At 51.8% G+C, this 9,768-nt stretch overlaps 1 protein-coding gene across 2 annotated transcripts; it reads left to right on the forward strand.

Annotated features, from left to right (window-relative positions):
• Nucleotides 1-268: 268 nt before the first annotated feature.
• On the forward strand, nt 269-5,264 carry COMMD4 (COMM domain containing 4). Of its 2 annotated transcripts, XM_066342649.1 has the most exons (8): nt 269-346; nt 2,590-2,661; nt 2,863-2,928; nt 3,134-3,173; nt 3,381-3,500; nt 3,652-3,732; nt 4,463-4,639; nt 4,742-5,264. In XM_066342649.1, the coding sequence occupies exons 1-8, from the start codon at nt 344-346 to the stop codon at nt 4,780-4,782; spliced, it is 600 nt and encodes a 199-aa protein (XP_066198746.1). In that variant the 5' UTR covers nt 269-343; the 3' UTR covers nt 4,783-5,264. The 2 variants fall into 2 exon arrangements, with proteins under 2 accessions (XP_066198746.1, XP_066198747.1); XM_066342650.1 differs by lacking the exon at nt 4,463-4,639.
• Nucleotides 5,265-9,768: the final 4,504 nt, after the last annotated feature.

Here is a 9,768-nt window from a genome sequence, read left to right on the forward strand (position 1 = left end):
GGGGGGGGGCCAGGAAGCGCATGCCGGCCCAGGCTCCTGCTCCCTGAATGCGAACACGTTAAATGGCTGCCACGTCCTATCCTCCACTGCTTTGGGTCCCTCCCTTAAACCGGAGGTGGCGCAGGCCATTTCCAGGGGGTTTCTGGGGAAACCAGGAAACGCCAGCAATCCGCTCCGCTGGAGCGAGCCACCCCACCTTGGCCCGCCCCCGCCGAGTGAAAGCCACGCACCACCCAAGAGGGCCACGCCCAGTTAGAGCCCCGCCCTAACATCACGTGACCCGCCGCCGCAGTTGACCCAGAGAGGCAGGAAGGAGAGCGTCCGGGCGGGTCTCCCTGGCGCCATGGTGAGGGCTGGGGGAAGCCAGGCAGCGGGTGCCGGCTGTAGGCAGGGTTCCCGGGTCTCCTAGTCCCCTCAGCGCGGGCGCGATGGGCTGGCGGAGGTGCCACCGTGCACGCCGAGGGGCGGGGGTCGAGAAGCCCGCACCGCCCACAGTGCAGCGTGGATGTTTCGGGCGCTTCCGTAGCGGGGAGGAAGTCCCTCCCCTGAGCGGGTCCGGTCCGGTCCAGAGCATGGTCCTTCCAGGCCTTCCTCTGCTCCGCAGAACCCCCCCTTGCGTGCCCACTCTGGCTTCTGTGGGGCTCGGACAGGAGCGTCCTGGGAGGAGGCGCAGTCTAATATCCTAGCTGAGAAGCCCCTTCTCTCTTCCCAGAACCGGAAGGAGATAGGCTTCAGGGTGGGACTTCCCATCCCGTCCCCGCGTCCCTACTGCGGCAGCTGCTAAGCGCTCGCCCGCACGTGCTCTTTGCGCGCTGGGGTGGGCGCGGGAGGGAGGGCGCAGGCTGCGGCTTCGTGTAGCTGTTGTGGTGAGACTTGGAAGGGACCTACCTGCACCCGGAGCGCGGTGTTAGCAGTGAGGTCTAGGGGCAGGACAGGGAAGAAGCCTGGCTCAGTGCACGGCAGCTGTGTACCGGAGTCTGAAGTGTTAGGTGGCGGGGCTGGAAGAGTGGGAAATGATGGGTAATAAGAAGATAAGCTGTACCGGTAAGCGAAGACCAAAGCTTGCTGGGTCTTGAGAGCCACGTATAGGAGTTTGGATTTTAAGAAGAGGACACTGGGAAGCTGGGAGGATCCTTTAGGCCACCTTGTGGAGAGAGCAAGAGGGGAGCAGAGAGCCCAGGCTGGTGCAGCAGCCCCCCAGGAGACTGCGTTGACCTGAGTTAGGGCGGAGATCGAGATGGAAGCCGGGCAGGAAGAGGCAGTCAGGGATTAGGAGCTAAGTGCATGAGAGAAAAGGGCAGGGAACTGGCTGAGTTTGGTTCCCATGTGGCTGTGCTCAGTGGGGTGGGAAACTCGGGAAGGGAAGCAGACTTCAGTGGGAAGAGCCTGGGTTTGTGGAGTTTATTTCCAGCCCAGGCAGAAGTGTGAAGAATGGATGTGTGTTTCTGTGGGTTAGAGCTTTGCCTGGCAAACAGGACACTGAGGAATGGAGGATATTGGCAAGATATGATGGGCAGGGTGGATTTGCATTCTAACAGAGAAGAGAGTAAGTAATAAAACATGTATGCTGTGATAATGGCTGTGCTGATCAAGGAAGAAGCATAAGAGGCCCGGACATGATAGTAAAGAGTGACTATTTCTTTAACAGCTTTATTGAGAACCACACACTTGTAAATATACATTTTGACACGTATGGGCTCATGAAAACATTACCCGGGTCAAGATAATGAACACACCCACTGGCCTCTGATATTTTCTTGTGCAAGGGGCTATTTTAGAAAATATGGGCCTGCCTGACCATCCACCTGGAACACTGAGGTTGCTGGTTCCAAACCCTGGGTTTGCCCAATCAAAGGCACATACAGGAAGCAACTATGAGTTGATGCTTCCTGCTTCTCTCCCCTCTTTCTCTCTTTAAAAATTAATTAAGTAAATGAAGAAGTAGGAAGTATGGGCCTGGCCTGTGGTGGCATAGTGGATAAAGTGTAGACCTGGAATGCTGAAGTTGTTGGTTTAAAACCCTGGGCTTGCCCAGTCAAGGCACATACAGGAAGCAACTGCTATGAGTTGATGCTTCCTGCTCCCCCCCCCCCCCCATTCTCTCCTCTCTCTAAAAAAAAAGTAAGTATGTTCAGAAAAGGCCCATCAGAAGAGGTGTCATTTGGAAGAGATCTGAATGAAGTGAGAGCAAACAGACCACAGAGATGAGGGTGGGAGTGTGCCCGGTGTAACAGTAACAGCAGAGAGGTCAGTGTGGCTCAGGCAGGGAGGGGAAGAAGGATGTGAGAGAGATCACTAGCTGTGAGGCCAGGGACTTTGTTTTGTTCCATGGGATCAGCCACAGAGATGGCACTCAGTGAATGTTTGCTGAACAGATTATCTGGTATAGGCATCAGAAAAAGGTTTGGTGGCAGGGTGGGTCAGGGTGAGGGTTCTCTAAACAGCCTGGTAACCAGGGAGATCAAGTGGCCAGGGGGCATCTATCTTGGCCCCTGCGGCAGGGGTCCCTAAGGAATGACAGTGTTGGGAGACACATGGCCACACCTCAGGCCTTTCCCCAGCGTGACTGCTTGCCTTACCCTTGTGCAGAGGTTCCGGTTCTGCGGTGATCTGGACTGTCCCGACTGGGTCCTGGCAGAGATCAGCACACTCGCCAAGATTGTTGAGTGCACAGGGTCTTCTTGGGGGTTGGGAGCACAAAGGGATTGGGGAAGGGAAGCTCTGGGAGTGGAGGACTATGAGGTCCTGGGGCCTGGCCCATCCTGGCATGCTGTGTGACTGATCACAGGGCTGACCCTCAGAGTCAGACCCAGCATGGAGGCGGGGCAGGCCAGTCTGGCTGATGTCAGGCCTTCCTTCCAGTCCTCTGTGAAGCTGAGGCTGCTGTGTGGCCAGGTGCTGAAGGAGCTTCTGGGACAGGGAATTGACGTGAGTGCCTGGCCCTAGCCTAGCACCCCACTATCCTATGACCTTGTGATCCCCTCTGCCCTGAGAGTACCCAGAGCAGGGAGATGCGTGATCACCTCCTGCCCACCCTGGATACTTCCCACAGGATCCAGGCTGGGTGGGTGGGTGGGTGGGGTGGGGTGGCAAGCAGGGTTCTGGCACTCCTAAGGGCCTCCTTCCCCAACAGTATGAGAAGGTCCTGAAGCTCACCGCCGACGCCAGGTTTGGTGAGTACCCCACTGAGTCTGGACCTCAGGCAACTCTGGCTACTTGGTTTGGGGCCTGGTACAGAGGCCCTTGCCCCCAGTGTCTTCTGCAGCAGTAGCAATGCTTGTGGCTCAGGGAGGCCTGGGGCTCTGAGCGGAGGATAGTTGGGCAAGAAGGAGGTGGCTGGGCCACAGTGACACCCCTGTCCCACTCATGGGTCTCCCCAGAGTCCGGTGATGTGAAGGCCACCGTGGCAGTGCTGAGCTTCATCCTCTCCAGTGCAGCCAAGCATAACGTGGATGGCGAGTCCTTGTCCAGTGAATTGCAGCAGCTGGGGCTGCCTAAAGGTATGTGGCCCCTGGCAGGCCCAGGGCAGCAGGCCAGGCCACATGGCCCTGAGATCTGCCCTGCCCTGTCTGGTCCAGGAGTCTGAGACCTGCCCTCTCAGTAGCCCTAGCACCCACCTCCGACCTCAGGGGACCTCCATTCTGCCCCCAGAGCACGCAGCCAGCCTGTGTCGCTGTTATGAGGAGAAGCAGAGCCCCCTGCAGGAGCACCTGCGGGCCTGCAGCCTGCGTGGTGAGTGGAGCCTGCCACAGTTGGGTGGGGTCCATCCTAGAAGGTTCATGTAGCATGGGAGGTGCTTGTCCTCCAAAGACTTACTCCTGGCCTGACCTGTGGTGGCGCAGTGGATAAAGTGTCGACCTGGAATGCTGAGGTCTCCAGTTCAAAACCCTGGGCTTGCCTGGTCAAGGCACATATGGGAGTTGATGCTTCCTGCTCCTCCCCCCCTTCTCTCTCTCTCTCTCTCTCTCTCTCTCTCTCTCTAAGAATAAATAAATATTAAAAAAAAAAAAAAAAGCCTGACCTGTGGTGGCGCAGTGGGTAAAGTGTCGACCTGGAAATGCTGAGGTCGCCAGTTCAAAACCCTGGGCTTGCCTGGTCAAGGCACATACGGGAGTTGATGCTTCCAGCTCCTTTCTCTCTCTCTGTCTCTCCTCTCCCTCTCTCTCTCTGTCTCTCCCTCTCCTCTCATAAATGAATAAATTAAAAAAAAATTTTTTTTAAAAAGACTTATTCCTGAGCCCACGTCACAGTCACAGAGCTGGGCTCCTGGCTATAACCAGGTTTCTTTCCTCCAAGATCCGCTGTGGAGAGTGAGCTCCCAGTTACTGGGCACTTACCATGGGCAGAGGTCAGGAGCACAAGAGCTCAAAGGCCACACAGCCTTGAAGGGTTGAGGGCTGAGCCAGGGGTGGGCTGAGGGCTGCCTGGCCCACCTGAGCATGAGCGCCTGCCCATTTTGCAGTGAACAGGCTGGCAGGCACTGGCTGGCGGGTGGACTACACCCTGAGCTCCAGCCTGCTGCAGTCTGCGGAGGAGCCTATGGTGCACCTGCAGCTGGAGGTGGCCACTGTCCCAGATGCCCCGGCCCAGCCCCTCTCCATGTCCCTCTCAGCAGACAAATTCAAGGTCCTCCTGGCGGGTGAGACTCAGCTGTACCTGGAGGTGCAGGGTGGGGGGTTAGAGGCCCCCCTCCTGGATCCCACCTGGCTGCTACCTAGCTGCCTTCCTCTCTGCCCTGCAGAACTGAAGCAGGCCCAGAGCCTGATGAGCACCCTGGGCTGAGGAAAAAGTGGCCCCTGTGGAGCTGCCCTCGCCATGTTCAGTTGCTACCGCCTGAACCTCTCTTCAGGACCCCAGGTCCAGGACCCACTGAGAACTCAGTGTGAGGATCCTGAGGGCTTCTCCAGCATTGCCTTCTGTTGGCCAAATAAGTTTGTAAAATATGATTTTTATGTTTGCTCACTTACAGTTTGCATTGGGGTCTGGGTAGCGCCAGGTATATGTGGTCTGTGAAATTGTAAATTACCTCCATTGTTTTGCTAATGTGTGCTGGAGCAGAGGTTTTCACACCAGAAAGTTTTGAAAGGAGAGAGCAGAAGGGGAAGAGAGAATCTGCGCCCCGCCGCCCCACCGAGAGGTGCGGTAGGATTTCTTTTTCCTCCCTGATCCCTTGCCCTCCAGAGTAAAAAGCAGGTTTCTGTTCTCTTGGGTTTCTTGTGGCTTGCCTCTCTTGGTGAGACACCAATAAACAGAATTGCCCATCATCCTCTGGCTCTGCTGTTTTTTTTTTGTTTTTTTTAAATTTTATTTTGTGTGTGTGTGGGGGGGGTGGCAGAGACAGAGAGAGATAGGGACAGACAGACAGGAAGGGAGAGATGAGAAACATCTCAGAAACAGAGAAAAAAAAAAATGACCCCTTGTCCTTCTATTCTCTATCCACCTCTCATCCTGCCTTACCCAATCAGGGGCTTTCTACTTGTATGGGACCAAAACCTATATGTGTCTCCCTACTAATTAGACAGAAACCTGTACCCTAATCTATCTCACCCCAAATATCAACCTAATCCTACCTCATGAGCCTTTTTTAATTCCTAGTACATTACCCATCAATCTAAGAACCAAATAAGCTGTACAAGTAATACCTCTTCTTATTGCTTTAGAAATCTCTACAAAAATAGGTCTAGGGGCAGAGGGACTGGCCATTTTCCAGTCTTATTCCTACTCTCTCTCTCTCTCTCTCTGAAGCCCAGCGAATTTGTATTCATGGAATCAGTGGTTTCACACAAACTGGGTGTCTTGACTATTTCCTTTCACTAGTCCACTCACTCTCCTATTTATTTTTCTAACTTTTGGACCCTGCCTCTTACGTTTGTTCACTAGTTTCTTACAAAACCACATGCAGGCCTGACCTGTGGTGGCGCAGTGGATAAAGCGTTGACCTGGAACACTGAGGTTGCTGGTTCAGGACCCTGGGCTTGCCTGGTCAAGGCACATATGGGAGTTGATGTTTCCTGCTCCTCCCCCTTCTCTCTCTCGCTCTCTATTCCTCTTTCCCTCTCTCTCTGAAAAATTAATAAAGTCCTAAAAAAAAAAAGGTTTAAAAAAATTTAAAAAAAAAACAAGCAAAAACCACATACAGACCTTCGCCAATCAGAAGGTTGGAAAAATCTACCTAACCCTACACACCAACCCTGAAACCTGCTCTCACGAAACAGAAAAATCTGAAACTCTCTATCAGCAAACCTCCTAAATTCTATCTTTCAACCCCTAGAGGTCCTCTAACCCTAAAGCTCTCCCATATCCCTGAAGAACTAGGAGAATGAATAGCATTCACCTCTTAATGCTTCTCAGTCATTTTACCCTTCACATAGTAAGGGGACAAGTTCGCTGGGTCTTCTTGGCTGAAGAAGAGCCTACAAACAGACATGAAACATTTCTTTCTTTTTTTTTTTTTAATTTTTTTTAATAATGTTTGCTTCTTTTTTTTAATTTTTATTTATTCATTTTAGAGAGGAGAGAGAGAGAGAGACAGGAGAGAGAGACAGGGGGGAGGAGCTGGAAGCATCAACTCCCATATGTGCCTTGACCAGGCAAGCCCAGGGTTTCGAACCGGCGACCTCAGCATTTCCAGGTCGACACTTTATCCACTGCACCACCACAGGTCAGGCATGAAACATTTCTTTTAGCTCAAGCTAACTGCTCTCCAGGGCTGCCAGGAAAAATATCTCTAACTTTATCTTGGAAGAACTTTCACACACTCACACACACACACACACACACCCCACTATACAACCCTCCTTATCTCTGCATTCCTCTGCATTCCTAATCTCCAAATACTTGCCCCCTTCTTTATCAAGTTCCTACAGGCCCGGATGAGAGAAATCACTAGGATTACCTACAATCAAATGCTCCTACACTCCTGCCCCCAATCCCCCAAGGAGAACTTAACGAGGGAAATATCAAATAGATAGGGATGACAGCAGGAAGAAGCCACCCCTCAGCTCAAGAAGTTTCCTCCTGAATGTTCTCCAAACCCCCTTCCTTTTAAACCACACATACTCAGTCCTTCTAAAACTTACACCAACAGGTTCCCTGTCTCTAAAAATCTCCACATGTCCTCCCATTCGAGAGGAACCAGACCAGCACGTCTCATGAGACTCATCTAGGAAACCATGTATCACCATGTCACCCTGTTCAATCAGCACTCGCAGCAAGCAACTAACAATTATTACCTCGCAAATTTTTTTACTTCCTCACTCAGGTGTTCGAGGACATCACCTGGTTCAGACCTCACAGCACGGAAATTGACGACCTCCTTAACTGGATGGGGAACTTGGCTTGGTGTAAAGCCAGAAGCCACGGCCAGAGCCACTATCACAGCAGCCACCTGGCCCATGCAGGTTCGCATTGGATTTGGACAGTCGGTAAAGAAACAACGGAGCCAAGAACTGATAGGTGATAGATACGTAAATTCCAAACTGCCCTCTTGATGTTCCGCTTTATCTGTCAGACCTCACCCTTACTGGACTATTGACCCTGAAACAGAGGAATTCCAAAAAGCTGAGAAGCCGCCCCAAGGAGGGGCTCTGGACACACCAGGACTTTTGATTCAACACCCACATGCTCGAAACCCCCCAAGGAGGAGCATTCCAGACATACCAGGACTTTTGCCTCAGTATCCCCTCAGGCTCTCCCAAACACTATATAACTCGCCCCTAGTCTGTAACCGATGCTCTTCTCCCCCAGGAGAAGTGCCCGGCAGGGTTCCTTTCTTCCTTTCAATAAAGCCTGTTACTCTGGTCTTTCGGACTCCCATGGATTCCAACATTTGGTGCCGAAACCCGGGACAGGGTACTAACTGCCTGGACGATTCCTCTTTGCCGTCCAAACTTACAACCAGGGAAGCAATGGGCAGTGGCAGCTCGTCCCGGGCTTACTTCCTGATTCTGTTTGGACGTGTAATTGTGGGTTGATTGGCCGGCAGTCTAACCCTGTCCTGAACCCCTGCTGGACCAGAAAGGTAAGGAGTTTCTCCCTTCCCCTTCCCCGGTTGGCCTCTAAATTTCTCTCTAAAAATACCCCTTTCTGGTCGGACGGTTTTCTCTGATACGCCTCACGTTTTGAGGGGTTTGACTCAGTCTCAGTGGACTGCACGGAAGACTAGGCACCTAGCCAAATCTCTCCACTCTCTCGGACTTCTCGTCCTCGGAGCTCCCTGACAGGTGGTGACGACCTCTATCAGGGACGACTCCCCCACACGGAGATTCTCTCCTCTTGAGACAGTGACAAAAGGCGGGGACGCCCCCTCTTGCTCACCTGTCTCCACTTTGGGCTCTTCAGGGTCTAAGCCTTCCAACCAGACCCCTCTAGGATGTCTCATAAAAATCCTCGCCAAATTTGGTCTCTCAGACCTCAAACCAAAGAAATTAATCTTCTTCTCTAACACGGCATGGCCTCAGTAAAGACTAGACAATGACTCCCATTGGCCTGAAAACAGGACATTCGATTATAATATCCTAAGAGATCTTGACAATTTCTGCCACCGGACGGGGAGGGCATCAGAAATTCCTTACGTGCAGGCTTTCTTCTCCTTTCTCTCCTGTCCTTAATTTCTGTACTTTCTGTTCTACACGCAGGCCGGTTTTGGCCAAAGAAACCTCACCTAAAACCTCTGCTCCTAATCTTTCCTTCTCCGCGGACTCTCAAACTCTCTCCTTCTCCTGCCTGACCCCCGGGGCACCCCTCTCTCGGGACCCCTCTCTAGTCTCTCAGCAAATCTTTTTTGCTGGAGTCTCTTCCCTCCAGAAAGCCTCTTTCCTTCACTAATTCCTGTTTTCTCATTCATCAGTCTCTCTTTCTCCTCCTCTGCTGGCCAGGGGCCTCTCCCTTCTCCATTGTGTTCTTCGTCCTCTCCCCCCTCCAAAGAAGCAAGCTGTGGCTCTGGCTGCGGTGCCTGTCTCATCTCTGACCTCTCTTCCCTCCTTACAAACTGCAGTTCTGTCTGTCTCCTCTCCGACCCCTCCTCCTTCCTTACAAACTGTGATGTGCCTCTTTCCTCCTCACCCTCTCCTCTCTCCTCAGAGATCTAAATCCTTTTGACTCCTCTGACCATGTGGCACCACACCAATACTTTAACCTCCTTCTCTCCTCCTGCAGATTCTGACTCCTTCTTTCCATCCAGCTGCTCACACTGTCCATCTGTCTGCTTTTTCTCTTCCTCCCCTCTTTGCTGGCAACTTCCTGCCATCTCGAAAAACTTAAAAAACAGAATTGTATATTAAGCTATGTAAGTAATCCGTCTTGTCTCTTTGTTTGTCAGAAAATATCTCTAGTATAATTTGAATTGAAACAACTAAAGCGCAATTTAAATTTCTTAATTCATAATATGTGAAGTCTTTTTTTAATGTGTAACTGTGTCTGTTTCTAAGGCCTTAAACCAGTAATTACCCACCTCATAAACCAGGTTTACTCATCCCCATGGAATCTCCCTGCAATACCCCCATCTTTCCTGTTCGAAAACCTTCAGGAGTTTTTCACCTGTACAAGTCTTACACCTAGTCAATGAGGCAGTAATTCCCCTCTATCCAGTGGGGAATTAGGTCCCTAATCTCTACAAATTACTGTCACACATTTTCTCAAACACCACTCACTTTAGGGTTCTAGACCTCAAGAATACCTTCTTTACCATTCCTCTACTACACCCTGACTCTTACTTTCTGTTTGCCTTTACCCCAGACACTAATGCAGCCCAGCAATTTACCTGGATTG

The sequence above is a fragment of the Saccopteryx leptura genome, chromosome 6 (genome assembly GCF_036850995.1).
Source record: "Saccopteryx leptura isolate mSacLep1 chromosome 6, mSacLep1_pri_phased_curated, whole genome shotgun sequence".
NCBI lineage: Eukaryota > Metazoa > Chordata > Mammalia > Chiroptera > Emballonuridae > Saccopteryx > Saccopteryx leptura.